Source organism: Canis lupus, chromosome 22, assembly GCF_048164855.1.
Source record: "Canis lupus baileyi chromosome 22, mCanLup2.hap1, whole genome shotgun sequence".
Classification (NCBI taxonomy): domain Eukaryota; kingdom Metazoa; phylum Chordata; class Mammalia; order Carnivora; family Canidae; genus Canis; species Canis lupus.
In genome coordinates, this window is record NC_132859.1 from 50,564,715 (window position 1) to 50,579,917 (window position 15,203).

The following is a 15,203-nucleotide window of genomic DNA, read 5'->3' on the forward strand; positions in this document are numbered from 1 at the left end:
GAGATACTTTCCACTTTCTCCTTCGCTTCTTTCTTTTTCTAAGTAAGTGAAGCTCCAGAAAACTCCTAAGTTTTTCTGAAACAGGTTATATAGGATCTCACATATTAAAATATAGTCAGAGCTGGTTAAATCTAAGCAACCAAGAACAGCACATTTTTTATACCTTCTTCCCCAAGGAAGCTCTCAGGTACCTGTATAAATTTATTAAATATGCTTGTTCTAAAGAATAATTCATAATTTATTTATTTTACTCTACTATCAATAGAATAATTGGATGATCTTTTCTGGATTAGAATGCTAGCCTAGTTCCTCCTCAGACTTTTTGTCTGGTGTGATCAAAAATACTCTGCTCTAGTTTTAACCCAACAACCTTTCTCCTACCCCTACCCTGGCCATTTAACAAGCACTGAAGAAGGCAAGAACACCTACTGAAGATACTGAAGAATCATAATATGGTAATAGTATACAGCATGGTGTATAACATATACATAGTGTGTTAGGTTGTGTTTCTACTTATTTGATTCTCATTACTTTAATGTTTCTAGAATTTTAAAATCTGATTTTGGCTTTTGTGCTCACACAGTGAAGATTCTAAAAATGCAGCGATCATGGTTGGTGAATGTCATTTGGCAGCACTGGTCCCAAAACCTCTGTGCTTATCAGTGCCACCTTTGAATCTGAGTGCTCATCAAGAAGACCTATTTCTAAAGCCCTGGATGAATGGTACTGTTATCTTAATAAAATTTTATTGGCTTTTGATAACATAGAAACTGTATAGGAGATTTTTTTCATCAAAAACAAAAAAGTAAAAAATATCAAAACACACTTAGAATATGTTAAAATTGGAAAGTTAGTATACCTTTACTTAGAACTTTAGATGGAATAATTTCTTAAATATCTGTGTTTGTGTGATAGCGGTAAAATATAGGATATACCTAAAATATTCATATCTTAGTTGAATATTTTAAAATTTTATAATGTATTTAGAATTTGTGTCAGGTTTTTTTGACGATCCATAATGCTTGAACAAAATAGGCTAGATTGAAGAATGAATTTAGAAGCAATAAAATTTCTTTGTGTAGCCCACACCTAATTCTTCTGTACTTTCCTATTACAGACTTTGTGCTGCCTGGTGTCTTGTGCTACAGCAGCATGCCCAGATGATTGTGTGTTTTATCTTAAAAAGCCTTAATGGTTCTTATAATGAAAATTACAGCAAAACTATGCAGCAGAAACTTGAGCTTGTTCCAAATTCACCTGATGCTACCAAGTGAAAAATGCAATTATTTAAAATAAAAAGTTTTTAAATTATTTTATCTTTAGAGAAAAACATTTCTAAATGTCCTAATTCTCATTTTGAAAGACCAACATTAAGGGATAGGATGCCTAGTGTATCAGTAGCTCAGGTGACCAAAACACAATACCATAGACTGGGTGGCCTAAATGACAGAAATTTATTTCCCACAGTTCTGGAGGCTAAGATCAAGGTTCTGGCAGGGTTCAGTTTCTGGCTCTCTTCCTGGTTTATGGATGGCTGCCTCCTTGCTAAGGCCTCACGTGGCCTTGCCTTGATACATGTGCATGGAGAAAGAGCAAGCTCTCTCATGTCTCTTCTTATAAAGACATTAATTCCATCTGATCAGTGTCTCCCCCTTATGACCCCATTTCATTCTGTAAAAGGCCCGATCTTCAAATAAAGGGTTAGAGCTTGAACATATGAATTTGTAGGGGGTACATAGTTCATTTTGGTAATACCTAGGTTTGTCAGTTTCCTTAGAAATTTTAATTGTGTATCATATATGTGCGTTTAACATAAAGACTATTATTTAAATGCTGTGTTCAGTACTGCTATATAAAGCTTTTAAGAAAGTATCTTCAGCTTAAAATTAGTTTAAGATTTTACATTTAGGCCTAGAAATACTTAAGGAGCATTTTTTATTTCACAGGCACACACTGTAGCATCATAGTCTGTGAACAGAGTATGAGTAGTCCAAAGTAAAACTTTAAAGCAGATAGTAGTGGTAATATTTCATTGTTATGAAGGGAAGAAACTAACATAATGATGTGTGATGTCATTCTTAATCACTTCTAGATTTCAAATTTCCAGGAAAACATTCTTTCCTAAAGCTGCAGAGTCCTGAAACTTGTGAAATTTTTAAGAGGGAAAAAAATGTAGGGGTAAGTCCCCCATTAAAAAAAAAAATAATCCTATAAAAGCACATATTTTGGTTGTATTTCCCTATCATTTTTTTTAAGCACTTCTGGCCATTTACAGATTTTGAATGGCAGTTGGTGGTAAAAAGCAGAAAATGAGTAGTGACTCCGAGGATATTCACAAATAATGTTAAGAAGTTGAAAGAAGGCTGGGTGGGTAGGGTGGAGAGTGAATATACAAAACAAAATATAGGATGGATAGTTCCCTGTGATGGAAGAGAAAGCTAATGATTTAATTAAAGCAGTTTATAGAGAAAGTTTGTTGTAAATATTTTTATTCCGTCATATCTTTGTTACTCAGAAAAGCTGTGGAAAATTTGGATTCTAAGTAAATGCATCTGAAATATGCATATTATAATAGAATAGCTTCTTATAAAAGCAAAAGGGGCCAGGTATATGAGAAAGGGGAGGGAATGCATAAACTTTTAAAAACATGTAACGTAAAACAGTAGTAACTGGAATATTTTACACTGAAGGAAATTGCAAAAATTCGACATCATTTAAAATTTTTGTTTTCATCATTTTAAAAATATCAATTGTTTGGAGTTTTACTTTATCAAGTCAGCAATTTGTCTTGATACTCTTTTGGGTGTATATATTTCTGGTTCCTTCAAATGCTTTCTCACTTGATTATGGTGTTTTGTAATTAACATAAAAAGAAAATATATCTAATTTTCTAGGTGTTCCAGAAGCCCCTAGGGTTGATGCTACCCCATAGATATTGCAAATTTCATTTTAATACATTACGTGGCTGTGAACGATCACAATGCAAGTTTGCTCATGTGCCTGAGCAAGGGGATGAAAAGGTAAAATATGTAATGTCTGTGAAGTAGAGATTGTTTTAATAATCATCTGTTATATGTTTAATTCAGATTTTCTTTGACTCCTGCTAGCATAGATGAGCTTTGCCTAGTTTTGTACTTTATATAAATGAAATCATACAATCTGTATTCTTATTTTTAGTTTCTTTTTGTTCAATATTTTTGAGATTCATCTATATTTTTTAGTTATAAACATTTCTTTCTCATTGCTGTATAATAAATATTCCAGTGTGCGAGTATATCAAAATTATTTTATTGATAAATATTACTTTTGATTCATTTGGGTGGTTTCTAAACCTGCCTGTCTTTTGGTGGATATATATGTGTGTGTGTATATATATATGTATGTATATACATATATATAAACACACACTTTCTGATGGGTTATACTTAAAACTGGAATTGCTGGTTCATAGGATCTGCATATGTACAACTTTAGTCAATATTGCCAAGCAGATTTCTGAAGTGGTCTGCCAAATTACACTCTCACCAGCAATGTTGAAGTGTTCTGGTTGATTCATAGCCTTACCAGCTCTTGGTATTTATCAGCCTTTTAATTTTAACCATTCTGGTGGGTGGGGAGTGATGCCTTCCCTGATGATGATTGATGAAGCTGAGCATCTTTCAAAATCATTAGATGCTTGGATACCCTCTTTTTGGAAATATCTAAGTATTTTGCCTATATTCTATGGGATTGTCTTTTTCTTTCTTTTTTTTTTTTTAAGATTTTATTTATTTATGAGAGACAGAGAGAGAAAGAGAGAGAGAGGCAGAGGGAGAAGCAGGCTCCATGCAGGGAGCCCGACGTGGGACTCGATCCCAGGACTCCAGGATCAGGCCCTGGGCTGAAGGCGGTGCTAAACCGCTGAGCTACCCAGGCTGCCCGGATTGCCTTTTTCTTATCTGTCTTAAGAATTCTTTATATTTTCTGGGTGTAAGTTCTCTGTTGGATATGTGTATGGCAGGTAACTCTTACTAGTGTACTGGTTGCCTTTTCACCCTCTTTAAAAGTGTCTTTTGGTAAACAGAATTTCTTAATTTTTATATAGCCCAGTTTTGTTGATTTTCTTAACCTTTTTTTTTTTTTTTTTGTCCTGTTGAAGAAATAGTTGCCAAGATCTTGTTTTTTTGTTTTTTTTGTTTGTTTGTTTGTTTGTTTGTTTGTTTGTTTTTAAGGTCCAATGTTTTATCTTTGTATTTAGAATACTAAGCCACCATTAAGGAGGGCACATGATGTAGTAAGCACTGGGTGTTACATGCTACTGATGAATTATTGAACTCTACATCTGAAACTAATGTACTATATATTGGCTAACTGAATTTAAATTTTAAAAAAAAAACACTAAGCCACCTGGAATTGATTTTTTTTGTTTATTATGTGAAGAAAAGGTCAAGATAAATATTTTTTCCTGTGTGGATCCCTAGATGACCCAACACCATTTACTAAAAAAAGACCATTTTTCCCCCCACTGCACTGCAGGGTCACCATGTCACAAACCAGCTGATTCTATATGAGCGTGTCTATTTCTAGGCTCTCTATTCTAATCCATTGGTAAATGGATTTATCCTTGCATGAGTAAAGTTATTTTTTTAAATGACCTAAATAAGATTTTTTAAAAATTTCAGATACTCAAGGATTTCTTCCTTTCCCCCATTGCTTGCTAATCTAGGCTATTTCCTTGACCTTTTCTTTTTCAGAGCATCTCTAGAATAAGGTTTTTGTAGTGAGTTCAATATGCATTTCAAATCTGTGAGTTAACCTAACTTCAACTTTTTATGCCATTGCTTTAAGTTTACTTAAAAAAATAGAATAAAAAAAAGAATAAAAAAATAGAATAAACAGAAAGATAGGATAGAAATTTGTCTTTTATGAAATATAAAAAGAATATAAAAAGGTAATATGTTTTTCATTACTTGTAGGTTTGTATGGATGTGTTTAAGAAATATATAAGTATCAACGAGCTGTGTTTGCTACAACGTGCAGGTATGAGACAATGGAACGATTACTATAAATTCATGAATGTGAGTGTTTCAAACAATGTGCTATTGTATTTTATAGTTTGAAAGTAACTTCAGTACTTTAAAGTATGAAAACTGAATGCCTTAGAGTGGCTCTGCTGGTCTTAGAAAGGATTAAAAATAAGTGTGCCATTTTGGTTACTAAAAAAATTAGAATCCACCTAACACTATAGTTCTCTTACATACTAATATTTGCATGGATGTATAGGTATAAGAAAAAATAATACTGTTAATTGGCTTAAAATCTTTCTGAAGGGATGTTTCAGAAACTGAAATCTTTCCTACTTCTTATCCTCTTAACACTTACCTCTTTGAGGCCAGTACACTTCCATACTGAATTCTGTGTAAGTCCCTAAACAGGCCAGGCTCTGTTATAATATCACAGCCACTGTACCTGCTCTCTATCTGGGATGCCTTTCTTCCATCCCTCTTCCCTATAGCAAAGACCTATTTATCTTTCAAATCTTAGTCCTAGGAAATAGCAGATTGCTGATTGCTGCTTCTGATCACAGAGGTGCAAAGAGATGGGCAGCTATTATTATCCTACTTTTTCCCATTGTCTTAAGCCTCTCTTCTTCCTGCTAAAGTGACTTCCAAACAATTTAAAGAGCTAGCACTCTTTTTTTTACCTTGTCTTTCATTTTTCTTTTTCCCCATTTCGGAGCCAAGTCTTAGAGACTAGGATATTCAAAAACAACTGCATGCATATATTGGGGAAACTAAAAAGTGACTGCATGAGAAAGGCTCACTAAAGAAATGATAAGACCTTAAATTTACTTCAGACTGATCCTCCCCACAGAACATACAACAATAAAAAAACAAAAGCAGGGATCTCTGGGTGGCGCAGCGGTTTGGCGCCTGCCTTTGGCCCAGGGCGCAATCCTGGAGACCCGGGATCGAATCCCACATTGGGCTCCCGGTGCATGGAGCCTGCTTTCCCTCTGCCTGTGTCTCTGCCTCTCTCTCTCTCTGTGTGACTATCATAAATAAATAAAAAAATAAAAAATAAATAAAAACAAAAGCAGTAAACAGAAACAATAACAAAACAACAGGCCCTGGGGGAAGGGAGAGAATCTGAGCTCTTGCAGTTACCAGTTATTAGATTAAAATGCCCACTTTCAACAAAAAAGTCACAAGGTATACAAAGAAATAGGAAAAAGTACAGCCCACTCAAAGGAAAAAATGTATCAATAGAAACTATCCCTGTAAAAGATCTAATGGCAGATAGTTGAGATAGTGACTTCAAAACAACTGTCTTAAAGATGTTTAACATACTTACAAAGATATAGAGGAAGTAAAGAAAATGATGTATGAACAAAGTGGAAATATTAATAAAGAGAGGTTAAGAAAACTCAAAAAAAAAACTGGAGCTGAAAAAGTACAATAACAAGTAAAAAGTTTACTACAAGGATTCAAAGGCAGATTTAAGCAGGCAAAAAATCAGCAAACTTGAAGATAAGACAATAGAAATTACTGAGTTCAAAGAAGAGAGAAAAGAAAGATTGAAGAAAAGTGAACAACAGCCTAAGGGACCTGTGGGATTCTGTTAAATAGATAAATATATACATTGTGTGAATCCCAGAAGGAGAAGAAAAAGAGGGAGGCAGAAAGAGTATGTAAACAGACTGGCTGAAAACTTCCCAAATTTGATGAAAGTCATGAATATAAATGTCCAAAAAGCTTAACAAACTCCAAGTAAGATGATGAACTCAAAGAAACTCACACCAAAACACATTATAATCAAAGTTTCAAAAGCCAAAGACAGTCTTGAAGGCAGCTGGAGAGAAGCAAATCATCACATCCAAGGGATCCTCAGTAAGATTATAAGCAAATTTCTCATTAGAAACTAGAGGTCAAAAGAAAGCCAATATTTTCAACATGCTTCAGGAAATTTTCTGTCGACCAGGAACCCTATATCTAGCAAAACTACCCTTCAAAAATAAAGGAGAAATTAAGACCTTTTCAGATAAGTAGAAGCTGGGAGAGTTCATTTCCCGTAGACCTGCCCTGCATGAAATGATCAAGGGAGTCCCGCATGGTGAAATGAAAGAACACATAGTCACTCAAGGTCATGTGGAGAAATAATGGTCTCAATAGAGGTAGTAAATACATGGACAATAGTAAAAGTTAGTAATTATTTAAACAATAGTTTGTAACTGCTATTCTGTTTTCTTCTCTATGATTAAAGAGACTAAAACAGTTAAAGAAAAAAATTATTAGTGTAAAAAGTAGTAGTATTGCAAATTTGATAACTCCAAATCTTCTCTTCTATATAATTTAAGAGCCTCATGCATTTTAAAAAACTGTTAATGTTTGGGACACACAGTATGTAAAAATGTAATTTTATGACTTAACTGAAAAGGGTAGGGATGGAGTTTTGTAAAAAAAAGCAGTTTTTGTATGTTACTGAAGTTAAGCTGGTATTAGTTCATATTAGAGTGTTACGACTTTAGGATGTTAAATGTAATCCTCATGGTAATCACAAAGAAAATAGCTATAGAATAAACACAAAAAGGAATTTAAACATTTAATTAAAAACATCAACTAAACAAAGACAATAGTAATGCAGAAAATAAAGAACAAAAAAGCTACAAGTATGCAAATAGGAAACAACAAAATACAGAAGTCCTTCCTTACTGTATGCTAACTAACAAAATTTAAATTTAAAAAGTTATATTTGTTTATATCATACTATAGTCTGTTAAGTATACAATAATTTTTTAAAAAGTGTATATACCTTAACCTTCATTGCTAAAAAACTCTAGCCATCATCCAAAGCCCTCAGTGAGTCCCAGTCACTGATCACAGATGACTACAACAGATGTAATAATGAAAAAGTTTGAAATATTTCAAGAATTACCAAAATGTGACACAGAGACATACAGTGAGCAGTACTGTTGGGAAAATGGTGCCAGTAGACTTACTTTATTTAGGGTTCCTGCAATCCTTTAATTTGTAAAAGATGCAAAATCTGCAAAGTGCAATAAAATGAAGTACAATAAAACAAGGTAGGCCTGTACCAAGGTAGGTCTTTCATAAAAGTGAAGTGGGTGGTATAAAGCATACTCTAGAAAGTGAGGGAAACCTGTGTATGAAAACCTATTGCAGAAAGCATACTCAGTGGTGAAAGACCAAAACTCTTCCCCTTAAGATCAGGAACAAAGGCAAGGGTACCCATTTTCATCATTTCTGTTCAAACTAAAACTGGAAGATTTATAATCCAGAATGATCAGACGAGGCAAAGAAATAAAATGCATCCATTTCGGAAAAGAAGTAAAATTAACTCTGCACATTATCAACAATAGCCAAATTATGGAAAGAGCCCAAGATAAAGAAGATGTGGTGTGTGTATACACATACATATATATAACAGAATATTTGTTTTTAAGATTTTACTTATTTATTCATGAGAGACATAGGCAGAGGGAGAAGCAAGCTCCATGCAGGGAGCCCGACATGGGACTTGATCCTGGGTCTCCAGGATCACACCCTGAGCTGAAGGTAGCACTAAACTGCTGAGCCACCCAGGCTGCCCTATATAACAGAATATTCAGCCATCAAAAAGAATAAAATCTTGCCATTTGCAACAACAAGGATGGAGCTAGAGTGTATTGTACTAAGTGAAATAAGTCAGAGAAATATAAATACCATATGATTTCACTCATTTGTGGAATTTAAGAAAACATGACCATAGGGGAAGGGAGGAAAAAAAGAGGGAAGCAAATAATTAGATACTCTTAACTACAGAGAATAAACTGAGGGTTGGTGAAGGAGAGATGGGTGGGGGGATAGGCTAAATGGGTGATGGGTATAAGGAGGGCACTTGTGATGAACACTGGCTGTTCTATGTAAGTGATAAATCACTAAGTTTTACACTTGAAACCAATTTTACCATGTTAACTAACTAGAATTTAAATAAAAACTTGAAATAAAAAAAATTACCTGTTTGCAAATAATATGATCTTACATGTAGAAACTCTAAAGATTCCACCAAAAAACCCGTTAGAACTAAAATATAAATTCAGCAAAGTAGCAGTATATGGATTGAACATGCAAAAATCACTTGCATTTCTATATATTCAGAAAACAATCTGAAAAAGAAATAAAAGCATTTCAATTTATAGTAGCACCAAGAATAATAAAATATTTAGGAATTAACTAAGGAAATGAAAGATATGTCATTGCTGAAAGAAATTAGACAGAAACTAGTAGAAACAAATCTCATGTTCACGGATTGGAAGACTTCATACTATTTTTTTTTTTAAAGAATTTATTTGTTCATGAGAGACAGAAAGAGGCAGAGACACAGGTAGAGGGAGAAGCAGGCTCCATGCAGGGATCCTGACATGGGACTCGATCCCTGGTCTCCACCAGGATCACACCCTGGGCTGAAGGCGGCGCTAAACCCCTGAGCCACCCAGGCTGCCCATGACTTCATATTGTTAAAATGTCCATACTACATAAGTGATCTACTGGAAATTCAGTGCAATCCCTATCAAAATACCAATGACTTTTTTTTTTCCAGAATTAGAAAAACTAAAAATTCATATTTTATTGCAAGGAACCCCAAAATGAGTATAAAAAACAATCTTGAAAATAAAACTGGAGGACTTGAAAACTTCCTACAAAAGCTTCCTACAAAGCTAGAGTAATAAACAAGACTGCAGTATTGGCATAAAGACAGACATATAAACCAATTGGATAGAATAGAGAGCCCAGACAAAACCCCTCATATCAAATGATTCTAGGCAATGGTTCCAAGACAACTCAATGGGGAAAAGGATAGTTTCTTCGACAAGTGGTGCTGGGAATACTGGATAGCTACATGCTAAAGAATAAAATTAAACCCTTACCTGACACTCTATACAAAAACCAATTCAAAATGGATCAAAGATCCTAATATAAGACCTACAACAATAAACCCCTTAAAAGAAGTCATAAGGACAGAAGCTTAACAACACTGGTTTGGCAGTAATTTCTCAGATATGACACCAGAAACACAGACAACAAAAGAAAAAGACAAATTGGACTTCATGAAAATTTAAAAATTTTGTTCATTAAAAGACAGTATCTGACAGAATGGGAGAAAATATTTGCAAATCATATATCTAACAATGGATTAACATCCAAAATATATAGAGAATTCCTAAAAACTCAACAGCAAAAAAGCAAGCTGATTCGGAAATAGGCAGGGGTGCCTGGTTGGCTCAGTCAGTTAAGCCTCTGCATTTAGCTCAGATCATGAATCTGGAGTCCTGGGATTGAGCCCCATGTCAGGCTCCCTGCTCGGCGAGGAGTCTGCTTCTCCCTCTCTCTGCTCCTATCCCTCCGCTTCTCCCCCTGCTCATGCTTACATGCTCTCTCTTTCTGTGACTCTCTCAAATAAAATCTTTTAAAAAGCAGCAGCGGGGATCCCTGGGTGGCGCAGCGGTTTGGTGCCTGCCTTTGGCCCAGGGCGCGATCCTGGAGACCCGGGATCGAATCCCACGTCGGGCTCCCGGTGCATGGAGCCTGCTTCTCCCTCTGCCTGTGTCTCTGCCTCATTCTCTCTCTCTCTCTCTCTGTGACTATCACAAATAAATAAAAATTTTAAAAAAAATTAAATAAATAAATAAATAAATAAATAGCAGCACCAAGTAATCCAGATGGTAGTAAGTATTTTGGGCAGAAATAACTACACTAAAATAAAACCCAAGGTAATTTTTATTAAGGCAGTTTCAGCTAGGGTATAGAGATTCTGACCTGTAAAAGTTTGCAATGGGGAAAAAAATAATCCATGAGTGATCCCTTAAAATAATTTTACCAAAATAATGGGAAAAAATTAGAAATGGTTTAAGTGTTGTTATAGAAAGTAAATTAAGTTGGATTAACATTAAGAAATTACTTTCCGAGAGGAAATTAGTATACTTTTTAGTAGAATGTTCATAATCATAACTGGAATAAAAAATATCTCTAGGATCAACATGTTGGTGGGGTTAAAAACAAGAAGGGGTATGTATACAAATAGTCTGTATCCATCCCCAAATTATACAGTTTCTCATACATGACCAAGCCTGGCCTGAAGAATCCCTGAGAGTGTGGCTCCCTCAGAGTTCCAAGGATACCATGTTGTATGAGGCAGCTAACCTATTTCTTGTGGTTAGCACATAAGTTAGCTCCCACTCTAGTGCCTACTATGCTTGGTTGACTTCAAATGTTAGTCATTAACTTTTATTTTAATTTACTTTCATCAAATATTGCTGATACAGAAGTGTACCTTTCAAGAAGATAAATTTACACTGCTTGATCTTTAAATATAGAAAATTTGTCTAATTTAGGAAAGATAAATATCTTGATATCAGCAAATGATTTTTATATTTTTTTTATTTTTAGTCAACACATTTATGGATTACTACAGAAAGTTTCCGCCGGGTATACACTTTGATTTGCAAGTGCTAAATGACCTTCTAAATTCTTTACTCAAACATTGTTTATTGAAAGAAGTATTTCAGGTAGTGAACCTCAGCATAATGGTTAAAATGCTGGTAAGTAACCTGAAAATCTATGCTTTTTAGTATTGTAAGTAAATTTGTTATATTTCTTGTTTGTATAATTTATCAATTAAATCTTTGGGTTTATTGAATAATTCCTAGAGAACGCTTTTATTTTCAGCTTAAATGAAAGAAGACATGAAAATGAGTATAATTTTTTGTTTTATTTTATCCAGCCTGCTTTGAAAATATTGCTAAAAATATTTGAACATGTGGCAACTATGAAATTAAGGAATGCTGTACCTGCTTTAATAGATATATTTTGCAAGGTATGCTTTATCACTTTTATTCTCTGATACTGAATAACCAAGAAAATAATTCTTTCCACTTACACTCTTAAACTGCCTTTTACTCACATTCTTGATGCCAAAGAATTCTGTTTTCAGAAATGTTCTTTTTCTCTTGAAAGAGGATTTATAAACAGACTCCAGTGACTGATGGGCCTTCCCCTTAAATAGTAAATCGTTCTAAGCACTCCAGGTGACTTCTTTCTGATTTGTAAAGTCATCTCTACACCTTAAAGATGATTAAAGAAAACTCTTTATCAAAAGATATGAGGTCATTTATAACAAAAATCAATACACAGATCAATATATACATAGAAAATCATGACCCAAACAAAGTAAGAAAAACAAAGAAACATGGAGGTTAGGAATTAATTTTATAGTTGGCACCAAAGAAAAAAAAAAAAAGAAAAAAAGAAAAAGAAAAAAGAATTTTATGGCTTTCTAAAATTATATTAAAATATGTACTTTTGGCTGCTTACTGGTATTTAGCACTGCCCAGCCATCCATTTCAGAACAGGCTGATAACAAGAACCACCCCTCTCGCCCACCCTTTCTATAAGGAGCAGCATTGGAACCACTCTAGCAGAATATACAGGTATTTCGGTGAATACCTCTAGATCCACATTACAAAACTTGACAGAATTATCTGCCTGGAAATTTTTTAAGCTAGAAATTACTTATCACCACTAGTAGTTTTAGAAAACCTCAGTTTGATATGTCTCAGGAAGTTTACAATCTGGGATAACTTACAAAAACAAGTGCTAGGCTAAAGACTAAATGTGTACCAAACAGGAGGTATGGATGATAAATTCATTGAGATAACTTGGAAAACAAAGAATATTCAAGTTTTGAATTCAAACATTATTTTCATTTTCACTTTAAATTCTTAAGGTATCTAACTGTGGTTTTCAGATATTGGAAGAAAATATACTTCAGGGGGTTTTTTTGTTTTGTTTTTTTGTTTTTGTTTTTTTACTTCAAGTTTTTTGTTTTTTTTTTTAAGATTTTATTTATTTATTCATCAGAGAGAGAGAGAGGCAGAGACACAGGCAGAGGGAGAAGCAGGCTCCATGCAGGGAGCCCGATGTGGGACTTGATCCCGGGTCTCCAGGATCATGCCCTGGGGTGAAGGTGGCGCTAAACCACGGAGCCACCCGGGCTTCCCTACTTCAAGTTTTTTAAGTGAATTTTAGTTCTACTTGTTTTAGTTTTTCCACCAATCCCCTAGTTGTTACATACTGGTTTTCAACTCTTCCATATTTGTATAAGAATAAATACCTTTTTTTTTTTTTTTTGGTCTTCTACAGTTTGTTGAAGCTGGGATGGTGTTTGACCCAGAGCACTTTAACTATATAGTCAAGCTCTTATACCAACTACAGGCTTCCCAACAAGAAATAACTGCAGTTCTGGAGATGAAATCCAGGTAAGAAAAGTGATTATAACTAAAGTTAAACTTAACATACACATTTTTTTGTGATATATATATATTTTTTACAGACTTGGAAAGGGTGAAAGCAAAGCACTTATTTATCACTGTATTCCAAACATCGAGCTAGCGACCCACCATAAGCCTTTCTTTCATCTCTTGGCTATGTCCTAGTCACATTGTCATTAGTCAGGCTGCTTCTAGACAGCCTTCCTAGCCAGCCTCACCAAATCTTTCCAGTACCTGATCCACCTCAGTGTTTGGCACATCAACTGTAAAAAGAACCTCTTATCCTGTTTCAGAACTTAATGCACCTTCTTTTATGTGTATAAAGTACCTCAATTCTTTTTTTTTTTCTTTCACTTCTTTTCATGTTAGCTATGTAAAATACTTTAATTCCTCTTTTTCATTCTTTTTTCTCACTTGTTCACTTTCTCTCTTATGGGCTTCCCAATTGATTTATTTGGAAACCTATGATATTATGAGTAGTACCATAATATACCTGTATTAACGAAAAGGAAAGCCACAACTTTTACAAAAACTGTAATTAGGGACGCCTGGGTGGCTCAGCAGTTGAGCATCTGCCTTTGGCTCAGGGTGTAATCCCAGGGTCCAGAATCGAGTCCCACATCGGGCTCCTTACAGGGAGTCTGCTTCTTCCTCTGAGTCTCTGCCTCTCTCTCTGTGTGTCTCATGAATAAATAAATAAAATCACTTCTCATTATCCTCTAATATAGGGTTTTTCAGACTTTCTTGGTTCATAGTGTCCATAGGCCCAAAAAAGTACATTAACAGTCATATATACTAAGTAGTTAGATCCAAACAAGTTAATAGTAGTAATTTGATGGTATCTGACAGAAGATGCTTTGAAAAATTAAAGTAACCTATGGGGCTCCTGCGAATTTTCTGTAGTGCCCTGGATGTCATTGTACACAGTTAAGAAATAGCAGTGATTCCACTAAGTGATACTACTTCTCTTGAAGCACCAGCATTGAAGATACATTTAACTTTCTCAAGTTCTGAGTTTTTTTCTTTCTTTAACTAATAATGATTAATATTTCTGTTTATAAAAATTATAATACTATTTTAGGTTAAATAGATTATTGGGACTACCTAGGAAATAAGTTTTTGTAAGAAAAATGCTGTTTGTCTAGCACAGAGTTCTGGGATATAATCTATTTATAATGACTAGAGTACATCAATATTTTCTTCCAAATATTAAGTCATTCTTCTCCTGATCCATCCGCTAACAAGTTGGCATTTCGGACAGTGGCAGCTATGATAGAGAGCTCAAATGGCTAGCAGATCTTCATCTCCTGTGAGATTGAATAGCATCTGGCACCTCTAGGTGCAAGAGGAGCAGTACTACCCTTGTTTCCAGGAGAGCTATACAGCTTCACCTTTCAGGCAGTGATCTCTTGGTATAGAAAAAGGATCTCTTGGTACAAGAAGATTCCAGAACAAACCAGCCTTAGTTTTCAATTTTTCAACAATCACACATACATGTTTATAGTTTATTTTATAACCCCTAATTTTGATAATTGTATCCTTATACACTCTGCTCCTTCCTGTGCTCCCACTTCAAAAGAATTATCTAGTATTTTTAAGAGGAATTAACGTTGGCCTATTTGATGAAAGACAAAGTAGGATGATAACTGTGGATAGTAAGGGGTATGGGTTGTGGTTAGGGATGTAGACCTGGCCTCAATGCAGAAGGAAAAAATTTAGTATTTATCATTTTATGTTTGAACTTTCCAGACACCCTTTGAAATAATTACCCTTTTCTGGGCTCGGGAAATGAATTTTAATGAACACTCATACTTGATTTTGATTATAGTTTTAAATTAGGTAGTTTATAGTTCATTGGAAAGGCTTTCACATTCACACAAAGAATTCCAACATATTC

At 34.5% G+C, this 15,203-nt stretch overlaps 1 protein-coding gene across 2 annotated transcripts in view; it reads left to right on the forward strand.

Annotated features, from left to right (window-relative positions):
* The window catches only part of TOPAZ1 (testis and ovary specific TOPAZ 1), a 77,978-nt gene that overhangs the window by 26,229 nt on the left and 36,546 nt on the right, over positions 1-15,203 (forward strand). For both annotated transcript variants that reach the window (XM_072793566.1, XM_072793567.1), the window contains 7 exons: positions 584-723; positions 2,093-2,178; positions 2,895-3,020; positions 4,956-5,019; positions 11,427-11,578; positions 11,761-11,853; positions 13,179-13,294. In XM_072793566.1, the coding sequence (XP_072649667.1) occupies positions 584-723; positions 2,093-2,178; positions 2,895-3,020; positions 4,956-5,019; positions 11,427-11,578; positions 11,761-11,853; positions 13,179-13,294 (777 nt within the window). The remainder of the gene's footprint in view (positions 1-583; positions 724-2,092; positions 2,179-2,894; positions 3,021-4,955; positions 5,020-11,426; positions 11,579-11,760; positions 11,854-13,178; positions 13,295-15,203) is intronic.